Source organism: Loxodonta africana, chromosome 21, assembly GCF_030014295.1.
Source record: "Loxodonta africana isolate mLoxAfr1 chromosome 21, mLoxAfr1.hap2, whole genome shotgun sequence".
NCBI lineage: Eukaryota > Metazoa > Chordata > Mammalia > Proboscidea > Elephantidae > Loxodonta > Loxodonta africana.
In genome coordinates, this window is record NC_087362.1 from 29944909 (window position 1) to 29969399 (window position 24491).

At 53.8% G+C, this 24491-nt stretch overlaps 2 protein-coding genes across 2 annotated transcripts; one reads left to right on the forward strand and one right to left on the reverse strand.

The window, feature by feature from the left end:
- The first annotated feature begins 837 nt into the window (after positions 1 to 837).
- Positions 838 to 4629, forward strand: APRT (adenine phosphoribosyltransferase). Its single transcript, XM_003418054.4, has 5 exons — positions 838 to 971; positions 1315 to 1421; positions 2841 to 2974; positions 3184 to 3262; positions 3418 to 4629. The coding sequence occupies exons 1-5, from the start codon at positions 892 to 894 to the stop codon at positions 3558 to 3560; spliced, it is 543 nt and encodes a 180-aa protein (XP_003418102.1). The 5' UTR covers positions 838 to 891; the 3' UTR covers positions 3561 to 4629.
- On the reverse strand, positions 4626 to 8890 carry CDT1 (chromatin licensing and DNA replication factor 1). The gene is made up of 10 exons (XM_023558067.2): positions 8600 to 8890; positions 7857 to 7979; positions 7629 to 7783; positions 6888 to 7085; positions 6648 to 6793; positions 6371 to 6471; positions 5919 to 6107; positions 5498 to 5635; positions 5216 to 5417; positions 4626 to 5002 (listed from the first exon to the last, which is right to left on the reverse strand). Exons 1-10 carry the CDS (start codon positions 8861 to 8863, stop codon positions 4839 to 4841), a joined length of 1680 nt encoding a protein of 559 aa, XP_023413835.2. The 5' UTR covers positions 8864 to 8890; the 3' UTR covers positions 4626 to 4838.
- Between the last annotated feature and the right edge of the window lie 15601 nt (positions 8891 to 24491).

Here is a 24491-nt window from a genome sequence, read left to right on the forward strand (position 1 = left end):
AAATTCTGGCTCACAGACTCTCCAGGTCTCCACCCTGGCCCGGCTGCTCCTCTGTCCTGTCTGTTCAAGCCTCCCTGACCGGTTCCCAAACACACCTGCAAGGGTCACCACCACGGTCACTTCCTTTGCCCTGCCCTTCCTTCTGTGGGGCACCCCCGCCTTGTCCGCCTCCTTCACCCAGGCCACTCTCGGAGGGTCAGCCCAACACCAGAACGAAAAGGCAGGGCAGCAGGCCAGGGACGGAAGGAAAGCCTGCAAGTGGGGGGCGGAGCCCAGGCCGGGAACCGGCAGGATCACCCCCAGCGGCTCTTCCCGCCGTCGCGGGCCCTAAGACCTGGCCAGGAGGCCAGAGAGAGAGTACGCCACCGGACCACCCAGGGCTACTCCCGACATTCCCGGATAATCCGGGTCCCCCCAGAGAAAACACAGATAGAGGACCTGACAGGTACGACCCCCCAACCCCCGCCCCGGTCAAAACCGCCAAAGCCAAAAATTCACCCTCCGCGTTCGGGCAGGCGGGGCTTCCCTTGTGCAGAGATCTTATTCACCGACGGCCCTCGCGCATTAGTCACTCTTGGATGTCCCTGACGCCGCGCCGGACAGCGTGTCCCCGCGTCTTTCCAGTAGTATAATACTAATGGCGGGTTCGTCTTAAAATCGGTAACACCTTAGATCCGAAGAAATACGGTAGTGCTGGAGAGGCGGTGGCGCCTGGAGCCCTTGCAACACCCTTACAGCTCCACCCCGCGCAGTCGCCCCGCCCGTCGCGTTCCGCCGAGTCTAGCCACGCCCCGCCCAGGCGCCACGTCCATCACGTCCCGCACCGCGCATGCGCGGAGCCGCGAGTTGGGACCGCGTTCCCTCGGACATCGACCCAGGCCCGCACCGGCAATGGCGGACTCCGAGCTGCAGCTGGTGGAGCGGGGGATCCGCACCTTCCCGGACTTCCCCGTCCCGGGCGTGCTTTTCAGGTGCGGGAGCGGGCTGGGAGGGCCGGGCCACGTGGGGCCGCGCGGACGGACGGACGGACAGATCCCGGACACTGGGCGCGGCCGCCTGCGCCCCCCGGACCCGTGCGCTGGAGCCGCCGTTCAGCCTGATGCAGAACTGCTGGCGGAGCTAGCGCCCGCTCAGTTCGCCCCGAGTGCCAGGCTCGGCCAGGTCCTGCCGGCCTGTGTGGCTTGGGGAAGACATCGCACCCCCGTGCGCCTCGGTTTCACGCTCCGTAGAATGGGGGCCGGCTGGGAAGGGTAAGGCTCCGCTCTCCCGTTGCGGACCTGCTGCCCGGCTCACCAGGCCCGCCTCTGTGCCCAGGGATATCTCGCCCCTCTTGAAGGACCCCGACTCCTTCCGCGCGTCCATCACCCTCCTGGCCAGTCACCTGAAGAAGACTCATGGCGGCAAGATCGACTACATCGCAGGCAAGCGGGGAGCAGTGTTTCCGTCCGTGGGCGAGTGACCGTCAGGAGCCGTGTCTGGGCCCCAGGCCCCGCTGGTTTCTGCGTGCCGGAGGGTAACTCTGGCTGGCCCGGCCTCCCTCCTGGGCTTCCCCGTGCAGGTGGCTGAACTGCCCTCCAGGAGTCTCATGACCAGCCCTGCCTACCCAGGCCTCACCATCACCGAGCCCCTACTGCGCACCAGGTGTCCTGGGTGGGAGTTTTCGGGGTGTCAGTATGGGGCCGTGAATTTTTCTTCTCCAGGAGCAGGGCACATGCTCCGATCTCTGCTAGGGGAGGGCTTGGGGGCCTTAAGGGGAGCTGGCCTGAGTTCACTCCAGGCTTGGTGGTGACCTTTCATGTGGTTGTAAGATGGGTCTCCCCTCCCACTGCTCAGAAGGGCTACTGCCCCTGGAGCACACGGAGCCCAAGGAGCTAGCCCCCCCACCCCACCCAAGTTCCTGCTCAGGCCCGGAGGCAGGTGCCCAAGGGTTTGTCCCTGGAGGGTGTGAACTGAATCCACCGGCCGAGATTGTTTTCTCCATTCCCTCTTTACAAGCATGCATTGAACACCTACTGTGTACCAGGTCATTTGCCAGGTGCCAGGACATCAGTAGAGAAGCACATCAGAGGTCACAGGAAGAGCCCAGGGAGGAGGCAAGAGGGAAAAGGACCAGGGGTCCCTGTTGGGTTTGTCTCTCTGTGAGGGGAGGGGACCCACCCCCACGGGGCAGGTGCAGCTAGGCAGGCCCTGCCACCCCTGCTGCAGACTTTTTTGGTGGCCCTGCCACCCCAGGAGAGCACCAGCTCTTGCTTGGGGGCATGGCTAGGCAGTCCTCCCTCACTTGGCCATCTCCTGAAGACACCTCCTGCCCCTGGCCATACCTCTGGGCTGAGTGGAGCCTCCCTTCTGTGCTGCGTGTCCTGTCACCATGTGGAGCAGCTGGGCCTGTTGGCTGTGTCTCCTTCTTGATGAGAAGCCCCTGGCCAGACACTGCATCTAGAGGACAAGGGGCTGTCTTCATGCATATACCCCCATGCCGGCCCTGTGCTGAGTATCTCTCACATCACAACCAGCCGGGGGGTGGGGGGGGGGCAGGTACCATGAGTTTTGCAGGGAGACCAGGTGACTTGCCCAATGTCTCAGCCAATGGGCAGCCATGTGGGCCTGACCTGGTCCCTGGCTGTACCCTTGACCTCTGGGTCCAAGCAGTCCCTGCACATAGGGGATGCTCAGCAGACATAGGCTATGTGGACAGATGGCAGCCATCTCCAACTGGAGCCAGCAAGGCCAGGGACCACTTGGAATAGGTGGCTCTTTGTCCCCGTCCAGTGCTGGCCCCAAGGGTCCCCCATGCTGCAGTGCCATGTGGCTGCCACCCAACTCCCCAGCTCTCATCCCAGGCCTTGACTCTCGTGGCTTCCTGTTCGGCCCCTCCCTGGCCCAGGAACTTGGCCTGGGCTGTGTGCTCATTCGGAAGCGTGGAAAGCTGCCAGGTCCCACTCTGTCTGCCTCATATGCGCTGGAGTATGGGAAGGTGAGAGGGAGGGCGGCTGTACCTGGGGCTCAGGCACAGCGAACCCTTTGCTTGGGGAACCCAAGCTGCACCCTAAGTCAAGTGGGGACATGGTGGTTGGAGCAGACATGGGGACTCTCAAGGTCGGGCTGCTCAGCTGGCCAGGAATCAAGGGTAGGCCTGGGCCGGGCACAAGTTGGTGAGGACCATTGCGCTGCCTTCCTTCACAGGCTGAACTGGAGATTCAGAGGGACGCCCTGGAGCCTGGCCAGAGGGTGGTCATAGTGGACGATCTGCTGGCCACGGGTGGTAAGGGGCCAGCCTGGCACCGGGGTGCTGGTGGTGGTGGGGATGTGTGCTTTCCCATACAGAGTGAGGTGGGGCCCCAGGACTCTACAGCCAGATCTTGGATGCTAATGGGAGCCCAGGAGCTGGGGTGCCCTAACCCACCCTCCATCCCACAGGAACCATGCAGGCAGCCTGTGAGCTGCTGGGCCAGCTGCGGGCCGAGGTGCTGGAGTGCGTGAGCCTGGTGGAGCTGACCTCACTTAAGGGGCGGGAGAAGCTGGGCACCGTGCCTTTCTTCTCTCTCCTGCAGTATGAGTGACCCGGAAGGGAAGCCCCAATACCCAGCATTTCCAACTCAGAACAGAAAGTGTGGCCTGGGCAGCTGCAGTGACTTTTTTTTATCATTTCAGTGGCCCAGTGACTCTCCCTGTGGGTGCAGGCCCTTCCTGTGGGTTCCAGCAGTGTTGAGGCCTGGAGCCCATGCCCTGGTGGCAGAGCCCAGCCCAGGCCACAGCTGGTCCATCTATATACACAGCAAAATGAGAATAAACAATTTTGTTACAAATACCAGCTGCTGTCATCCTTACCCAGGACAGGATCTAGATTTGGGGATGTGGAGATGCACTCCCTAGAGCCTGAAAGCTCAGTACCAGGCTCCAGATCCCACCGTGTCTCCTCACCCCTGCCTCAGTCACCCTCTTCTGTGACTCAGACCTCTGAGAGTGGCCAGCACTAGACTGCTCAGCACAAGTTCCCTGTTACTAAGGATCCTGGCCCTCCCTTTCCATGAGAGCCCAGCAGGAGGAGCTGCAGGGTCTGTTTTGTGGGTGCCATTGAGGCTCCAGATAATGGGAGCTGTGTAAAGTCAGTCAGGAGAGAGTAAGTGCAGTGAGTCCCGTTGCTCCTCTTAAACTACCACAAACTTGGTGGTTTAAATAACACAAATTTATCATCTTCAGTTCTGGAGGTTAGAAGTCCTACCACCAAGGTGTTGGAGGCCCTAGGAGAGAATGTTTCCTTGCCTTTTTCAGCTTCTAGAGGCCAGCCACCTGCATTCCTGAGCCAGCCTCCTATATCTTCAGAGCCACAAGTATAGCATCTTCAAATTCTCTCCCTCTCCTGCCTCCTTCTTCTAAGGCCCCCTGTGATCGCATTGAGCCCACCCAGATAATCCAGGGTCATCTTCCATCTACAAAGTCCCTGCTGCCACATAAGATCACACATTCCCGGGTCCCAGGATGAGAACAGGAGTGTGTCTGGGATTTTGTTTGCCACACTCTCTGAACCTGTGCTGGCCACAGAGCTGCCCTTACCCCCCGTCCCACTGCCCACAACAACCACCAATGATGCCGGGACCCGCCCCAACAACAGCAGACACAGCCACCAACAGAAACCAGTTTAATGTCAACAGGCTGTACACAAGTCATGAGGCAGACCCACCACGTAGCTGGCAGGAGACCCTGGGCCAATTAGCTCGGAGCACCCTCCTCATCCCCTGCCCCCCACAAGGAATTCTGAAGAAGGGAGAAAAAATACATCACATTAGGAAAGGAAAATAAAAAACAGACCCAGCTGTGTCCAGGCATCAGCACGTGGCTCACAGCCCCTCCTCGGTGCGGGCCAGTCGGGCCAGTCTCACAGTGAGGCCCGCAAGGTCGGCAGCCTTGTCCAGCTTGAGGTAGGTGTCAGTGCGGATGTGGTGCAGGCTGAGCCAGTCAGGCAGCAGCTCAGCGAGCAGCTGCAGGTGTTGCTCCATATCCCCTGTGGAGAACACATGTGAGCATGATCTGGGCCAGGGGCCACAGGGATGGACTCTGCTGGCCCGCTCTGTGACCTCAGCTGATCCCTGTGCCTGTGTGTAGACCTGTGATGTCGCAGTGCGTCCAGCAGGCCTTTCCTGGGCCGTGGTGGTTCTGCACAGAGGCCAGCCACCTTCACACTCCTCCCTCCCAGTCACAGAGTGCCTGCACGTACCAGGGCTCATGGGGGTGTGGTAGCTGCCCACCATCCTGGCACAGGCCACCTCCATGGTGAGTGCCGGTTTCCGCTCAGACACGAAGATGCCACGCAGCACACGGGCCAGCTCGGGCAGCCGCTCAAGCCGCCGCAGCCGCTGCTCCTGCTCTGGGCGCCGTGTCATCTGTGCCAGCTGCTTCTGTGCCTCCTTGACCCGGATCTGGGTGAGCACAAGGGCAGGTCAGTGGGCAGCCCCCCACCCCACCCCCACCCCCACCCACCAGGATTGGTACAACTCACCCGTTCCAGCAGGGCCTGAGACACCCCCTTTAGGGCGCTGGGGGTGGCAGGCGGGTTGGCTGGCAGGACTGGGCAGGGGGACCCGGGGCTGCTGGGCTTGGCTGTACGCAAAGCCAGGTCACTCAAGGCCTTCTCCATCTGAGGGAGCGATGGGGAAGAGGTCACAAGGAGCCCACACTCCCAGCCCCTTGCCTGGGAGCCCTGTGTTTATTTCCAGGCCCCCATTTACCCCTAGCATGTTGGCCACCTGTCCTTGTCGACTGAGGACTGAGAGTGAATCTAGTGGGCAATGGCAGCCTGAGCTCCGTGGGCCGTGGACGAATCAAGTACCACCCACCACGTGGGGGCAGGTTGGCCTTCCTGGGGCACCAGCCTGGGGCCCACCCAAGCTCTCGAACCACCCCCAGGGTCCCAGCCTCACCCTGGGTGACATTAAGCTTCGGGCTCGGGCCAACACCTCCTGGGCAGTGGCCAGCTTTTCTGTAGGGGGTGGCCGTGGCAGCTCTGCCGGCTCGATGTCAGGCACCTCATCCACATTGAAGCGTGGGTGCCAGCGGGTCAGCTGGTCCTCAGGCACCTCCATGGGAGGATCTAGGGTGGCCAGGAAGGCCTGTGGAGGAGTGGGAGAATGGAGGCCCAGATGGGTAACCCCTCAGGGTCCAGTACTCTGGCGCCCCAGGTGCCGAGAAGGCAGAGGCACCCTGGGGCCTAACTTGGGGGCAGACTGGCCTCCTGGGGCACCAGGGACCGATCCAGAAACTGGCCACTCATGTGTGGGCAGCGAAGCTGGCGTGGACGATAAAGCAGAGCCAGAGCAGAGCCGACCAAGGACCAGGCCTACCTGACCCAGGGCCTTGGCCCACCCTCACTTACCTTGTGATGTTCCTTGACCCGAGCCACCAGGTTCTGGCTGAAGATGTGCCGCCGCTGCAAGAGCCGAGATGCCGTGAGCTGGGGGGCCACCCCGCTGGCCTCTGCGGAAGAGTCCAGACCTGAGTTAACCACGGCTGCCCAGCACAGACCAGGCCCCAGGGCTAGAAGCCAGAGACTGGGAGCTGAGGCCTTTGTGTGCCAGGCCTCCCATTTGATGTCATGGGGAAACCAAGATTCCAAGGTCCCTCTCCCAGACCCCTGTGGGCCCGGCACTCACCCTGGTCCAGCAGCGGCTCAATGGTGAGCTGATAGTCCGACCGCTTGATGCCATCCTTGAATGTGGGAATGTTGCGCTCCTGGCGGAAGCGATAGGAAGCAGGATACACGGTTTTGATCTGGCCCACGTTGCGCTCCTCAAAGCGCCTTTAGGGTGAGGGTATGAGGGTCAGAAAGAACTGGGCAATGCACCCTTCAGAGCCCAGGGCTGGGCCAGGCAAGGCCCCCGCAGGCTGCTCACCTACGCATCATGTCCTGGACACCCTGCTTGACCTTAGCGAAAGTCACAGCCTCGGCGCGGTTGTATAGCATGCCCACAACAGTGTCCATGCTGCGAAACATCTCAGCCAGCATCTGGTACTTGTAGGGCAGGGCCAGGCCTGGGATGCCAGGCTGGGCAAGGACATGGAAGCGCTGGTAGGCGGGCACCTTCTCGCCACTGTGAGGGAAGGACCTGGTCAGAGGCACTTACCGACACACCCCCAGCGCTCAGCAGCAGGCATGGTGGCCTGGGACACTGCCAGGAGCTAGGGCTTGAAAACCACTCGCATGGACAAACTGTACTCTATAGTTTACAAAGCCCTTGCACCCGTCTCCTAGTTATGAGCAGTATAAGGGAGAAAGAAGGGGAAACCCGGTTTCAAACCCAGCTCTGCTACCCCGTGGCTCCAGCAGGCTCCTGATCCTCCCTAGCCTCAGTTTCCTGTCTAAAAATGGAACAAGGATAACAGGCCTTGGGGGGACAAAAACATGACAATTCACACAGATGCTCAATGAACACCCACTGACGGTATCTGAAATGTACACACACAGTAAAGCAAAGGTTATCTTGCCTCTTTACAGGAGGTAGGTGGGTAGCGGAGACAGAGTTGGAAGGTGGGTGTAGGAGTCAGGCCGCACTGACTGTGCCTGCCCTGGTAGGAAGACTGGGCCCCCTGCCCCAGCCCATATATGGCTACTCCCTCAGCCCCACCAAGCTCACCATGGCTCCACTGGACCCCTCTCAGGCTCTGGCATGGCAGACTTCTCAGCATCTTCCTCCTGGGCATGGGCCCTCAGCGCCTGGACTCGTGCACCCAGCTCCCGTGCCCGCTGCAGGCAGGCCTGAAGCTCAGAGACGGTGTCCTTCCTGGAGATCTAGGACAGAGGGCACATCAGCCCAGTGATCACCCTACCTCTTGCCAGCTCTGCCCTCACCCATCGTCCTCACCTTGTCCCCCTGGGCTGCCAGGCAGGGCAGCTGGCCTGCTGGGATGGTGGCCTTCTTTATCTTCTTACTCAGAGGAGAGTGGGCTGGAGAGCCAGAGGCTACAGAGGAGCTGGGGCTGGGGACCTGGGTGGGGAAGGACCCACAGTGAGCAAGTGTCAAGACCCCGGGCACACCACTCTTCAGGAATGGAGCCCCCATGAAGCCTCAGGTCACTAGGATCCCAGGGCAGTCCTGTGAATCAACGCCACTTGGCCCAAAAACACCTGCTCTCTGCTAAAACCAATTGGGAAAGGCATGGGCAACCAGCTGGTCTGTTATCCAGGGCTGACCCCTAGCCCAGACTTGCAACCTGCCAGCATCCTCAGGCCCTCCCAGCTCCAATGCACCCATGGCTTCTTTCAGCCCACTTCAGTCAAAGCCACAACCCTGACCCTCTCTGCAGTCCCCACTGACCCCCGTCCGTTTCCACCCAGGCCTCAGTCCCCCTCCCCATTTCTCATCTGTTTCCTCCTGACGGCCTCAGTTTCCCTTCCATGCCCCTTCCACTGTCGGTTGCCTCAGCCCAGCCTGTTTCCCCTTCATGCTCCCCACCCCAATTTGTCCCCTCCCACTCGGTCTCAGTCCCCCCCGACTCGGTCTCAGTCCCCCATCCCCTGCTTGTCCTGCTCGGGCCTCAGGGTCCCCCTCCCCCTCGGTCTGCCCCCTCCTGCCCGGGCCTCAGTTTCTCCTCCTTCCCCTCCCACCGGGTCGGCCGGCTCCGGGGCGGGCGGCGGTGCCAGCCGCAGCCTCCTGCGCGCGGGCGGCGCGGGCTCATCGCGCGCGGGGTCGGCGGCGGGGCGGGCGCGCTTGCGGCTGCCACCAGGCGGGTCACTCAGAGCGGGGGCCGGAAAGCCGGGCGCCGGCTTCGCAGGGCTCGGGGTGCGCAGGGCCTGTTTGGCCCGCGGCAGACAGGCTGGGGGACCCCTGCGACGGCGCGCGAAGAAGTCGGTGACGCGGCGCTGCGCCATGGCAGACTAGGCCAGGATCCGGGCGGAAGTGGTTTTTCGCGCTGCTCTGCGCGCGCTTTTCGAGCCGGCGCTAGGCCCCGCCCAGGCCCCGCCCCGCCGTAGACTCAACTTTTCGGGCGTGAGACGGAGGTGTGGGACGAGCATGGACGCCCCCGGACGCATGCGCATCGCAGCACACTGCTGAGGCGCGGGGAGCTCTGGCGGCACCGCCGGGTCGGTGCCCGGTCTAGGGGTTGGTCGCGTTAAAGATCTTAACGAGACCTCCACATTCCGCTTTTGTGCACTCTTCCAATCGCGGTGTGTATTATGCATTTTACAGTACACCTCCATTGGACGCTAGCTTGTCAGAGTGAAATGCAGTCCTACCAAAACTCTGAGGCTCGCTGAGCAGGGAAATAACGTACACTGTCCGGTGTTTACAGTTCAATTTAAAAGTAAAACTTGTGCAATTATCGTTCAGCTCCTCGGTGGTACGAGCCACATTCCCGAGGCGCGCAGCTTCAGACGGGGCAGGGAGAGCTGCGCACTGACCCGAGCGGATCGGTGGGGTGCAGGGACCCCATGGGGTGCGGGAACTCTGGGGACAAGTGTAAGGACCCCGTCAGGTGCAGGGACCACAAGGAGGGCCGCAGGGACCCGGGCAGCCCACGTGCACTGCGAGGGGAGGGCTGTTCCTTGGTCGCTCCCCGTGGTCTTCCTCAGTCATCCTTAACAATTTACAACGACGTGGGCCGCCTCATTGTAGGGATAAATTGAGGCAGAGGGCTGGGGTAACTTCCACGTCAACAGCTGAGGAGTGGGGGGGGCCGGTATCTGAACCAGCCAGGAAATGCTCCTCAAAAAGCTGCCCTTAATAAAATCTGTTAAGAAAACATTCTGCATCCCACTTTGGAGAGTGGCGTCTGGGGTCTTAAATGCTAGCAAGTGGCCATCTAAGATGCATCAATTGGTCTCAACCCACCTGGAGCAAAGGAGGATGAAGAACACCAAAGACATAAGGTAATCATGAGCCCAAGAGACAGAAAGGGCTACATAAACCAGAGACACATCAGCCTGAGACCAGAAGAACTAGATGGTGCCCAGCTACAACTAATGACTACCCTGACAGGGAACACAACAGAGAACCCCTGATGTAGCAGGAGAGCAGTGGGATGCAAACCTCAAATTCTCATAAAAAGACCAGACTTAATGGTCTGACTGAGGCTAGAAGGACCCCAGACCTTCTGTTAGCCCAAGACAGGAACCATTTCCAAAGCCAACTCATCAGACAGGGATTGGACTGGACAATGGGATAGAAAATGATTCTGGTGAAGAATCAGCTTCTTGGATCAAGTAGACACATGAGACTATGTGGGCACCTCCTGTCTGGAGGCGAGATGAGAAGGCAGAAGGGGTCAGGAGCTAGCTGAATGGACACGAAAATAGAGGGTGGAGAGGAGTGTGCTGTCTCATTAGGTGAAGAGCAACTAGGAGTATATAGCAAGGTGTATATAAATTTTCGTATGAGAGACTGACTTGATTTATAAACTTTCACTTAAAGCACAATAAAAATTTAAAAAAAGAGCTGCCTTTCCGAGTGATGGGATGTTCTGGAATTAGTGGTGACCAGGGCACAAGTGAATACTACCACCACCGAGAACTCTGAATACTAAAACCAGTGAGTCTACACTCTAAAAGGGTAAACTTCATGGTATGTGAATTACATCTCAATAGAGCTGTTATTTTTAAAAAGACAAAGGAAGGGCTGCCTTTAAAATGGAGTCCTAGCAGTGCAGTAGTTAAGAGCTTGGCCGCTAACCAAAAAGTCAGCAGTTGGAATCGACTCGACGGCAGCGGGTTTGGTTTGATTTTGGCCTTCAAAAATGGCTGAGATGAAAAAAAACACTAGTTCTTAGAGTGTAAAGCTTTTGTTCTCTGAAAAATAGGCATCAAGCTTAGGTTACCTGGAAAGCTTGAGAACCTGGTGCCAGAACCCCTCATTCCAGACCAGAAAAATGCAGTCAGGCCGGTCCTTGGAGTGTAGCTCTGGGGTCTGGAAGGGAAGGAAATACGTGGCTGTCTTTGGGAGGGTTGAGGGCTGGGAAAGGCTTCTATTTTTCCATCTTTTCTAAGTTTTCTATAAAAAGCAGGAATGTGTCTATTTAAAATTTTAAAGTAACGCAAACCTCAGTGGGGTGGCGCAGTTGACACAAAATAATCTCCAGAGTGAGAGTGTTGGGGGTAATGTAGTGGGAGGGGGAACACTGACTGACCCGGGGCTCCCCTTCTCAGTTGTAAGAAGAGGGCTGGCAACTAGATCCATGTTTTGTGAACTGTAAGTTATTAATGGATCAAGAAATCAATGTAGAGAGTTGACAGCATTTTTAAGGCTACCGTTTTGTTAGAGTTTTGTGCTGGTGTTTGTGCTATAGGCCACAGTGTCAAATGTATTTCTTAATCAAAACAGTGGTTGCCTTTGGGGTCTGAGAACAGGAATTGACTGAGAAGGAAGATGAGGGAACTTTCTAGGTGATGAAAATGGTCTATATCTCTGCAGGGTTTTGGATTACACAGATGTATGAATTTACTGAAATTTACAGAGTGGTATGTTTAAGATGTGTTGCATCTCACTGTATGTAAATTTGTCTTAAAAAACAAATTGTAAGCAAATATTGAACTCTAGTCAATGGCATGCATGCATATGTGGTTTGGGGGTGAAAAGTGCTCATGCCTGACACTTTGAGATGCATCAAAAGATGGATTAAAAAAAAAAAAAACCCGTTGCTGTCGAGTCAGTTCTGATTCATAGCAACCCTATAGGACAGAGTAGAACTGCCCCATAGGATTTCCAAGGAGCAGCTGGTGGATTTGAACTGCCCACCTTTTGGTTAGCAGCCGAGCTCTTAACCACTGTGCCACCAGGGCTTCATAAGATGGATAGAGGGATAAGTATACATATAGATACACGATAAAGCAAGTGTAGTAAAACATTAGTTATGGAGTCTGGTTGGTATGTATGTGAGTGTTCACTATAAAATTCTTTCAGCATTTCTATATGTTTGAAATTTTTCAAAATAAAATATTGAGGGGGATGTATTTCTCACTGTTGATTGTGAACAAGAAAGTTTGAAAGCCCCTGGACCAGATGACAGTTAACCCAGAAAGCATCTTTGTGAAACTTAGAAAAAAATGCAGGCTACGTCAGTAAACATCGCACATGTCTCTGCCAGCAGAGCTTGGGCAAATTTCAGCCCCCACTGGTTCCCTCTGCCAGGCACCGGTCCCCTCTGCCAGGTACCGTGTGCAGGCTTAACCCGCCCAACTCTGCATGACAACCCTTACTCTAGAGTCTCTTCCAGCCGTAATATTCTGTCCCATTCTAATTAAGATGGGAAAACCTGGCCTTTCTCAAAGGGAACAGAAAGTGATCTGTGAGTCAGAGGGGAATACACTCCAAATTTAAACCTGCCATGCATTAAGGAGGAAAAGCATGTGGAATTCTAGAACTCTAATGAAAGCAAAAATTATAGGCACAGCCTCTCCATAAGACCAACTGCAATAAATTGTTTGGCTCAAGGTCTCTCATCAGGAAGGAGAGAGCTGTCTCCTCTCACAGCAACATGGTGGCTCCTCACTCTCTGTTCCACATTTAGAAAATAAAGAAACACCTGGTCTTGGAGAGGAAGAGGCAGCTGGACCTAACCACAAGTATCTGTTCAATATCTGGCTCCTGAAGCAGCTGTTTGCCCAAGCCCTTGCCCTCCACAGATAAGCTGATGAGCTGGTGTGGCTGGGAGGCCTCCCCTAGGGCCTCCAAGCCTGAGCAGGCTCCTCCAGCATTATGTTTCTCTTGCCCCCTACCCACCCCCCAGCCTGGAACCACAGGCTGCTGCACTGGGTTCAGGCCTTCCCAGTGCTGTGTGAGTGAGAAGGTGGGAAACAGGCCCCAGGGCCATCAGAAATCCAGGGAGACCACCGCCTTTGATGTGGACTCCTTTCCCACCTGGCCACCACCCGCTGTGTGACTTAGGTACCATTGAGGGTCCTCATTTGGGTGCCCCAGAAGCAGACCCTGAGATAAGGATTTGGTGGCAAATCATTTATTTGGAAGCTAGTCTTGGGAAAAGGGGGGGGGGGTGGGAGGTGAGACAGGGAAGAGAGAGCCAGTGAAAGGTATATTTATGAGCAGATGACCACTGGGGGCAACTGGGATTTGACTCCTTTGGGGACCTCTGGGAGGTGCTGTAGAACACCCTCTGAGTTGTTCACTCAGAGGCTAGGGAGCTGAGGTATTTATACCCCAACTCCATCCCTTATTGGTTGAGGGCTGCTCCTAGAGACAATAAGCCCCCACCCCACACCCAGGCTGCTCCTCTCTTAGGCAGGAAGACCCAAGAAGCCATCAGCATGGGTGGAGCCCTGTGAGCAGAGCTGAGGTCTGGGTTTGCAACCTCGGACTTGTAATGACGAAGAAGAGTGTGGGTTAAGGCCAGGACAACAGGTCAGACAGCCCAGGCTGGAATCTGGCTGTGAGACTGCACAGGCAGCTACACCTCTCCAAGCCCCAGTCTTATTCATAAAAGGAGTGACAGCGATAATACATGGCTCAGAGAGAGCTTATGAGGGCTAAATGAGGGGATATGGGTTAAATGCTTAGGGCAATGCCAAGCCCTCAGTCAGGGAGACTAGATGGGGCAAGTCATCATCATTGTTGTCATCATGTCACTGTTATCATCATCAGCACCACCATCAACACCATTACCATCACCATCATCATCACCATTATCATTATCACCACCATCACTGTCCTCACCATCATCATCGCTGCCATCATCACCACCATTGTCATCATTATTTTAACCACACTCAAGGGCGTTATTAGAGTTGCTCTGGGTTCCGAGTTTGGGCCGAAGCCACATCTGCCCTTCCCTAACCCCCATCGGAACCACTTCCCACCCCTGTTCCTGTCCCCTCCACCCTGCTCCCTGCCAGTCTAATAATACACACATGGTATCAAGGGATGACAATAGCTCTTCAACTGCTTTATCTTGTTGCCATGTGCATGTAATAATAATTATAATAATAACGATAAAAATTACAGCAACAGTAGCAACCAGGGGTATGCAGTGCTTTACAGTTTTCAAAGCAGTTCAACGAAACGGTAGTAGCTGACCTCTGTTGAAGTGTGCTGTGCAGGCTCTGTCCCTGTGATTTGATCCCTTGTCTGTCATAGCCTCAAAGCAAGCCCCCCCCCCAAAATTCTCATGGACTCTAGACTTTCTGGAACCATAGAGGATGTGCGAACCCCTGAAACTATTGCCCTGAGATAATCTTTAAGCCTTAAACCAAAAATATCCCCTGAAGTCATCTTAAAACTCAACAGTAGTTTCACTTAACTAGTGACATCTATCTGCCTTGAACATTATGCTCTTTTTAGAGCTGTATATGTAGGATCAAATTGACAATAACAACTCAAAAAATGAGATAGGAACCTTAGGGTATAGTGAGTTTATGTTGATGAAGGAGGAACAGCTCAGAAAACGCTACACAACTTGAAGAATGTAATCAATGTCCCAATTGTACATGTAGAAACTGGTGACTTGGTATATGTTTTACTGTGTATATTCTCAACAACAAAATAAAATTTAGAGAAAAAAAAATGCAAGCCCCCAAGTAGTCACCCATTCACAGTACTCATTTGAGGGTAAAGAAGCTGAGACTGGCAGGCACAGGCCTGTAGAGAGCCTCACCTGTGCCCTCAGGGGAGCGTTCATGGCCTCGGCTAATACACGATGAACACACAGTCTCAGCCAGGATCGATTTGCAGTTGGCTGTGCTTCCACCAGACAACCTTGGGATCCATTAGAGGACAGGAAGAAAGCAGAGGTTGGAGTGCTGCTCCACAGGCAAATGACCGGGAAGGTCTTCTTATCCGTGCACACTGGACCTTGATCACAAACACTCTGAATACTCTGGTTTCAGAGGATTCTAGGATGGGGAGAGGGCTAGCTTTGTCCTGAGGGTTCATCTTCAGAGCAGCCCTGTCCCATGGAAGTTGTGTGAAGCACATAAATAATTTTAAATTTTCTAGTCGTTGTTAGTTGTCATTGAGTTGACTCCAACTCATGGCGACCTCATGCACAACCAAACAAAACATTGCCTGGTCCTGCTCATCCTCAAGATCGCTGGTATCCTCCAGTCCTTTGTTGTGGCCACTGTGTGTTGTTTTTTTTTTCTTTATTGTACCTTAGAGAAAGGTTTACAGAACAAACTAGTTTCTCATTAAACAATTAGTACTCATATTGTTTTATGACATTGGTTGACAACCCCACGACATGTCAACCCTCTCCCTTCTCAATCTTGGGTTCCCTATTACCAGCTTTTCTGTCCCCTCCTGTCTGTAGTCCTTGCCCCAGGGTTAGTGTGCCTCTTCAGTCTCGTTTTGTTTGGCTGAGGAGTGAACCTCAGGAGTGACTTCATTACTGAGCTGAAAGGGTGTCCGGAGACCATACTCTTTGGGGTTTCTCCAGTCTCTGTCAGGCCAGAGAGTCTGGTCTTTCTTTTTGAGTTATAATGTTGTTCTTTAAAGAGGTCCTTTGCAGCAGATTTACCCAATGCAATCAATGCGTCTTTTGATTTCCTGACTGCTGCTTCCATGGCTGTTGATTGCGGATCCGAGTAAAATGAAATCCTTGACAACTTCAATCTTTTCTCCATTTATCATGATGTTGCTCATTGGTCCAGTTGTGAGGATTTTTCTTTGTGTTGAGGTGTAATCCACACTGAAGGCTGTGGTCTTTGATCTTCATTAGTAAATGCTTCAAGTCCTCTTCGCTTTCAGCAAGCAAGGTTGTGTCATCTGCATAACGCAGGTTGTTAATGTCTTCCTCCAGTCCTGATGCCCTGTTCTTCATATAGTCTAGCCTCTCGTATTATCTGCTCAGCATACAGATTGAATGATGGCACTAGTTTTTTTTTTCTTTTTTATACAGATTGAATAGGAATGGTGAAAGAATACAACCCTGACACACACCTTTCCTGACTTTAAACCAATCAGTATCCCCTTGTTCTGTCCGAACAACTGCCTCTTGATCTATGTAACGGTTCCTCATGAGCACAATTAAGTGTTCTGGAATTCTCATTCTTCGCAGTGTTATCCATAGTTTGTTATGATCCACACAGTTGAATGCCTCTGCATAGTCATTAAAACACAGGTAAACATCCTTCTGGTATTCTCTGCTTTCAACCAGGATCCAATCTGACATCAGCAATGATATCCCTGGTTCCATGTCCTCTTCTGAAACCGGCCTGAATTTCTGGCAGTTCCCTGTCGATATACTGCTGCAGTGTTGAAGAGCAAAGATGTGACCTTGAAGACTAAGGTGCGCCTGACCCAAGCCATGGTATTTTCAATTGCATCATATGCATGTGAAAGCTGGACAATGAATAAGGAAGACCGAAGAAGAATTGATGCATTTGAATTGTGGTGGTGGAGAAGAATATTGAATATACCATGGACTACCAAAAGAACAAACAAATCTGTCTTAGAAGTACAACCAGAACGCTCCTTAGAAGCAAGAATGGCGAGACTGCGTCTTACATACTTTGGACGTGTTGTCAGGAGGGATCAGTCCCTGGAGAAGGACATCATGCTTGGCAGAGTACAGGGTCAGCAGAAAAGAGGAAGACCCTCAGTGAGGTGGATTGACACAGTGGCTGCAACAATGAGCTCAAGCATAACAACAATTGTAAGGATGGCTCAGGACCGGGCAGTGTTTCGTTCTGTTGTGCATAGATAGGGTCGTTATGAGTCGGCACCGACTCAAAGGCACCTAACAACAACAACAACAATGTTGTTCTATATTTTTCTCCAGCTCTGTCCAGGACCCTGTATTGTGATCTCTGTCAGAGCAATTTGTGGTGGTAGCCGGGTACCATTTAGTAGCACTGGACTTGGTCTGGTGGAGGTCATATTAAATGTGGTCCATTAGTCCTTTGGACTAATTTTTCCTTTGTATCTTTAGTTTTCTTCATTCTTCCTTGCTCTGGAAGGGGTATCGTGTATTTTGGGTGCCTTCCACCCTAGGGGCTCATCTACCAGGACTATATCAGATAATATTCTGTTGTGATTCATATGATTTCATTGGCTAAGTTTTGGAAGTAGATCACCAGGCCTCTCTTCTTAGTTTGTCTTAGTCTGGAAGCTCTGCTGAAACCTGCAGAGGGGTGACCTGCTGGTATTCGAAGTACTGGTGGCACAGCTCCCAGCATCACAGCAACACACAAGCCACCACAGGACCACAAACTGAGAGACAGATGGTGAAAATTTTCTAGTAGCTACATTAAAAAAGCAAAAAGAAACAGGTGAGATTACTTTTAATAATATATTTTACCCATTATATCCAAAACATTGTTGCAGTACATAACCAATATAAAAAACATTAATGAGATAGTTTGCATTATTTTTATCATACTAAGTTTTTGAAATCTAGTGTGTATTTCACGCTTACAACACATCTCAAATCACACTAGTACTACATTTTCATTGAAATACTTGATCTGTATTTAGATTTCATAATATTTTCAGTTGAAAAGGTGTGTTCACATATCCAAGGTGTTCCAAACGTACTTAAAAAAGTTTTCCAATTACTGAATTGTCAGTTTTAAAAATTACCATTAATTAAAAGTACATGAAACTAAAAACCCAGCTCCTGGCACACCTGGCATGTCCCAAGCCCTGGGCCCTGGCTGTGGCCCTGGGCAGATCTAAGGGAGCAAGGGCAATGGGTGAACTACAAGTGTGACAGGAGGTGTGGGCCCTGGACCACACGCGGGGGACACGGCTAAGGAACATAGGGTGGACTGTCCCTTCAGCCAGGGTCGGGGGCCTGATGACAAGGTGGTGACAGATGCAAAACAGGGTGCAAGGGCCCCAGCACCAGAAAGACCCCCGTGGAAACAGGGCAGAAGCTTCCCGAGACCCTCCAGCCTCCCCCAGCCCCAGTCTGCCAGTCCTGAGTCCTCCCCAGCACCCTGAGCCCCCTAGGCCCCACCCCTCCTGAACCCCAATACCAACACCCCAGCAAAGGGGCTCTGGGCGCTGTCAATCACAGGCCTAGTGTCGCCCAGTTGGTGAGAGGAGGAGGCACGTGGTCCTGGTGCGGCGGGCTTAAGGTCTAGGTGGGGGCGCGGCGCGTGGCGATGTTGGGGGCGTGGCTCTGTAGGGGCGTGGCGAAGCTAGCGGAGAGGCTTGCGGGGCTCCCTGGGGGCGGGGCGGGGCAAGGCTGGGGCGGGGCGGGACCTGACGGGCCATCCGGACCCCGCCCTCCCCCGAAAGGCCCTGAAGGAGAGGCCGAGGCGGGGAGGATGAAGTGGGGAGAAGAGTCTGAGGGGAAAAGCATGAGACGGGAAAAGACAATCCGAGGCGGGGAGAGCCTGAAGGGAGAAGTCTGAGGAGAGGGAGAGAGGCTGAGGGTCTGAGTTTGAGGCGGGGAGGGGAGGCCGCGATGGGGAGGCTGAGGCAGGGAGGAAAGGTTGAGGGGAAAAGTCTGAGGCAGGAGAGGCTGAGGGAAGGAGAGGTTGAGGGGAAGGTCTGACGGGGGAGAGTATGAGGAGGAGAGGCTGAGGGGGAAGTCTGAGGCCAAGGCGGCCACTGGCGAGCAGGTGCAAGAGGCCGCGAGCGCTGACCGCTTGAGGTGAGATTTGCAGGGCTCAGGAGGAGCACTCGGGCCGGGTGCTCTCAGGGCGCAGAGCGCTGGCCCGGGTACAGACAGACAGTAGCAGGGGCCAGCATATCCCCTCCCCTGAGCACCAGGCCCACTGAGACACGACTGGAACCTCTGTCCCATCCTGACCAGGTCCCTTCAGCCTGGTGCCAGCCCGCTGGCCTCAAGGTACCTGGACTGTAAGGACACCCTACCAGCTCTAGCCCCATACTGACTCTGGGGACATGATCCAGAGGAATCGGTGGCCCACAGAGCAAGGGACCCTGAAAGGCACCAGGAACCTCTTGTTGTGACCCCACTGCCCTTCTGCAACTGAGGGCCTGGCCTGTGCCTACAGAGGGCGCGCCTTCCTTGGCAAACCAAAACCAAATCAAACCCATTGCGGTTGAGTCGATTCCAACTGATAGCAACCATATAGGACAGGGTAGAGCTGTCGCCAAAAAGTTCCCAAGGAGCACCTGGTGTATTCGAACTGCCGGCCTTTTGGTTAGCAGCTGTATCACTTAACCACTACGCCACTATGGTTTCCTTCCTTGGTAGGGTGCCCTGAATTATTTACAAGCTCACAGGGGAGAATGCCTGGAACTGTGTGTAGCTCAGAATACCCCCAGGAAACTGGGGTTCTTATTCCAGGAGGAAGGCCAAGACTGCTCCCCAGTTTTTCAAAAAAATGAAAGCTGGTTCCTTCCCCCCACTCCACAGGTGAGGGTAGCCATCTGCCCTTTGAGCAGGTACCCCAGATGACTCTGTTGCAGGTGGCCCATGAACTGTACGTCTTATTTAACAAAGACTTTTGAAGGGCTTGCTGCGAGCCAGGGGTCAGCCACCATCCCGGGAAATTTAGGGTGAGTTAGAGGTGGCCCTGTCTTTGAGGAGGTCATGGCCCAGCAGAGGTTAGCTTTCTGCTTAAGAGCCCACACTCTGGCATGAGGCAGCCCTCCCTCAGCAGTGTTACTGAGCATCTGTTGTGTGCCGGAAGCACAGGAAACTGTCGTGCTTCCAGTGCAGTTGTTAGTTAGCTGCTGTCAAGTTGACTCTGACTCATGGTGACCTCATGTACAAGAGAATGAAATGTTGCCCAATCCTGAGTCACCCTCATGATCCCTAGCATGTTCAAGTCCATCATTGTGCCAATCTATCTCACCAGGGGTCTCCCTTACCCTCACTGGCCCTCCTCCAATGGAACGAAACAGTTCCCCATCCTGTGCCATCCTATGACCAGTTGCACATTGGACCCTTGTGATCCACAGAGTTTTCAGTGGCTGAGTTTCAGAAATAGATCACCAGGCCCTTCTTCCTAGTCTGTCTCAGTATGGAAGCCCCACTGAAACCTGTTCAGCATCATAGCAACATGCAAGCCTCCACGGACAGGCAGGTGGTGGTTGTGCATGAGTGGCATTGGCTGTGAATCGAACCCAGGTCTCTTGCATGGAAAACAAGAATTCTACTATGGAACCACCCAAAATTCATTGCTGTTGAGTCAATTCTGACTCACAGCAACCCTATAGCACAGAGTAGAACTGACCCCGTAGGGTTTCCAAAGACCAGCTGGTAGATTCGAACTGCCGACCTTTTGGTTAGCAACCATAGCTCTTAACTACTGCACCACCAGTGCTCCATGGAGCCCCATCTGCCCCCATAAATCTTCTGGTGGGCTGTTGCATTTTCATAGCCATGATCCTAATGTTTGCTGATGGAAGACATTCTGCTTCCAAACAGTTGTTACTCTATCACCAGGTAAACAAACAAAAAACTGTGTTGCTATCGAGTCAATTTTAAGTCATGGTGACCATGTGTGTTATAGAGTAGAACTGTTCTCCACGGGGTTTTCTTGGTTGTAAGCTTTATGGAAGCAGATTGCCAGGCCTTTCTTTTTGTGGCTCGGTTGGGTGGGTTCAAACAGCCAACCTTTAGGTTAGTAGTCAAACTGTTTGCACCTCCCAGGGACTTCTATTGGTGGGTATTTCCCTGATAAAGACTTTCATTTGGTGATGAAGGCCAGCAAAGTAGACTGGAAGGTTCACAGGAGCCAGGGAGGGAGGTGATTGTAGGGGTTGGAAGCTGTCAGTGCCCATGTGGCCACACAGGGCTGATGAGCGCTGCTCCCCACGAGGATGAGGCTGCCCTCCTTCAGGTGTCTTCACAGCGTCCTGGCTCCTGCTAGTAGGGGCTGAGTGGAAACAGTCTATTCATTTCCGGAGGTACTCCCTCCTAACCTAAGCTCCCCAAAAAGCAAAGCCTGAGGTTCCCTTGCTACAGCAGGAATCAGGGAGCAAGAGAGAGGGGTGAGAGGAGCGAGGCCAGGTGGGGAAGGTGCGAGCTTGAACGACTGCCCTAAGGGGAGCTGGCCACTTAGTCACCCACGGTGGTCCTTCATGACAGCCACCTCTCAAGGCTGTCAGTCCAGTAGAAAAGGAAAAGAATTCACACCCCGAGTCATGCTCACATCCACAGACCAGAGTCCCAGGTACCACCTCATCGTGAACACAAAAGCTCAGCACAAGTGGGAGGCAGGAGAGTGGGCATTAGAGAGGACACAGTCAGGGTCAGGGTGAGGGTGTTGTCTGTCACCCACACACAGCTGCTCGTGGCAGCGGTCAGTGACAGTGGTCGGTGGTCAGTGCTCTGTGGTCAAAGGTCAGTGGTAGTGGTCTGTGATCAGTGGTAATGGTCTGGAGTGCACAGTCAGTGCTCTGAGGTCAGAGGTCAGTTGGTAGCAGTCTGGAGTCAGTGGTCAGTGGTCATCCCTCTGAGGTCTGTGGTCTCAGTCTTTGGTCAGTGGTCCGTGGTGGTGTCTGATAAAGGCAGATACTGAGTGGCTTTCCTCAGTAGCAGTCACTGTCCTGGCCCTGGGGATGTAAAGTCCCCAAAACAGAGCCCCCGAGGCACCCCCGCAGGGCAGTCAGGGCGTTATCAGAGCAGCCCTTCAGATGGCAAGGGCAGAGAGTGGTCACCCCCTCCATGGGCCATCAGGAAGGCTTCTCAGAGGAGGTGGGTTCCAAGGGGGTGGAGAAGTGTGAGTAGGAGTGGTGAGGTGGGGGCTCGAGTTCCTAGCAGGGGCATGGAGAATCACATACTCGGGAATTGGCTGGCACGAAGGCACATGGTGGCTGAGTCACAGGTAGCGGGGCAGTCATGGTCTGGGGAGCAGGACTTACCCTGTGGGTGATGGGGTGTGGAAGGACTGGGGGAGGGATGACATAAATTCCTCAGGGTCTACTGTCTCCCATCTCTGCTCCCAGCTGAGCCCCCAGGGCTCAGAGGCTGCATCCACTCTGGGGGGCTTCAGAGAACTAACCACGGGGGTATCCTGTGCTGCTCCCTGCCCAGAGAGGCTGTCACAGGGTTTTCCTCCCCAATCCCTCCATGGGCCTTGACTCCCATCTGTGGGACTGCCAGCAGGGGCAGGAGTCAATGGTGTACCCAAGGGATGGTGACCACCAGGAATCTGAACAATGCTCAGGCTGGAGGCGGGACATGCCCCACCTGGGAGCTTGCTGGAAGGAGGAAGGTGCAGGTGTGCCCGGTCCCTGTTCCACCCTTGAGCTGACCCAGCCAGTTCAGGCCCAGAAGTGTGGGCAGGGCAGGCAGACAAGGGAGAGGATGCTGGGGCAGCCCAGCTTGCACCCAAGCCCATTACTCCCCTTCAGCTCTAGCCAGACCCCTGGGAGAGCCAGCCACCCTGTGAAATGCCGGGCACAGCTGAGGGGGTGCTTAGTGCCAGTGGGGTGAGTCTCCAGGTTGGGAAGAGGCATCCAGCAGCTCCAGGCGGGCTGGAGAAGCTGAGAGCTTGACCTTCAAAGACTTCCATCTGCTCCAGAGGACTAGAAAACCCTAGCTGTGGGAGGTACTTGGGTGGCCTGAGCCAGCCCTTCTTGAATGAATGAATTGTGTCTGTGCTTGCTTCACCCCTGATGACTTAGAGGAGCCCCACCTTTTACCCTCCTATCTCTCAGCTCACCAGCAAGACCAGCCGGCCAGGGCTAGCACCAACTCTAGGCCACAGGTGCCAAGTCACACCCTGAGCATGGACAGTGGTAAACGCTGTTCATCACCAGTCCATCCAGATGGGCATGTGGAGGGCGAGAACAGTTGTTTAAGGCCAGTACAGGCCAGAAGACAGGGATGAGGATGAGGCGCTCGTGTGTCATGGTGCGTCATTAGCCTGCATGTTGATGTCTTTTGGGTCCTCTAAATGTGCACCCCCTCCCCCAAAGTTGGATAGCACTTTGCCCCAGAACATGAATGACTCCTCATTTGTCTCTCACAACCACCCAGGGGAGCTAGGGCCCTGTCCCATGGATGAGAGTATGATGGGGGCTCACGGGGTTATGCAGTGTATTCTAGGTCCTCAGCAGTGAGTAGCAGAGCTGGGCTGGACCTAGGACCTCGGTGGTCACATCAGCTTCTTCCAGCCCGAGAGGGTACCTGCCAGGGCAGGGCCTGGTTCCAGAGGTTGGCAGGTGAATGATGGCAGTGACTGAGCAGGTGGACTTCCACCCCTCCCTCTGTCCTACATGGCATGCCCTGGCCTTCTTGGGACCCTCTGCTGCTTACCTGGGACCGAGAAAGGAGTAGGTGTGCAGGGAAGGGAGTTTGCATGTGTTTGGGGTGCGTAACCTTTCCACTGCCTGAGAGGAAAGGGCTTTTTGCTTGAATACCATCTGATACAGCCCCCCTACCAGGCCTGCGTGGAACCTGTCCCTTAAAAGCATCCCAGGGACAGCTGATGGGAGCCGTGGATATGCTTTATTCTCCTACAGATTGATTCTTGCTCTTTGTTTCCAGGAAAGGGGGCCTGGGAAACGCAACAGGAATGTACTCAGTGAAGTAAAATAATAACTCCCCCCAAAATCACATAAAGCGTCTGGCCAGGAGTCAGGAAAACAATATGCTGAAGAAACAGATAACGTGGCTACCATGGGGGAGGGCTCTGGCTGAGGGGAAGAGGCACTGTGTTGCTGAAATGTTTTTTAACCATGTGCATATTTTTAAAAACTGATTTTTAAATTTTATTACATTGTGATGAAAATACACCTAACAAAACATATGCCATCTCAACATTAAAACTGATTTTTAACTTAAAATTTTTAATTTTATTATGGTAAAAACGTATATAACAAAAAGCTTGCCATTTTAACCATTTTTACATGCACAATTCAGTGATGAGAGTTACTTTCACCATGCTGTGCAACAATCACCACGATCTAGTTCCAAAACTTTTTCATCACCCCAAACAGAAATCCAGATTATTTCCAGCAATAACTTCCATTTTTCCCTTCCTCAGCCCCTGGTAACCTCTAATATACGTTTGTCACTGTGCATTTGCCTTTTCTAGATATTTCACATACATGAAATCATACAATATCTCACTTAGTTCTTTTGTGTCTGACTTACTTCCTCAGCATGTTTTCAAGGTTCAACCATGTTGTAGCATGTGTCAGAACTTTTTCTTGTGGCTGAATTTGTGTTTGACTACTAACCTAAAGGAGCCCTGGTGGCACAGTGATTAAAAGCTTGGCTGCAAAGAAGTTTTCTGAATACAACCAAATGCTTTGAAGGCCAGAATAGCAGGGACAGGAGTCTGGGGACCATGGTTTCACAGGACATCTAGGTCAATTGGCATAACAAAATGTACTAATAAAACATTCTGCATCCCACCTTGGTGAGTGGCATCTGGGGTCTTAAATGCTAGCACGTGGCCATCTAAGATGCATCAATTGGTCTCAACCCACCTGGAGCAAACGAGAATGAAGAATACCAAAGACATAAGTAATTATGAGCCCAAGAGAAAGAAAGGGCCACATAAACTATAGACTACATCAGCCTGAAACCAGAGGAACTAGATGGTGCCCGACTACAACCGATGACTGCCCTGACGGGGAATACAACAGAGAATCCCCGATGGAGCAGAACAGTGGGAT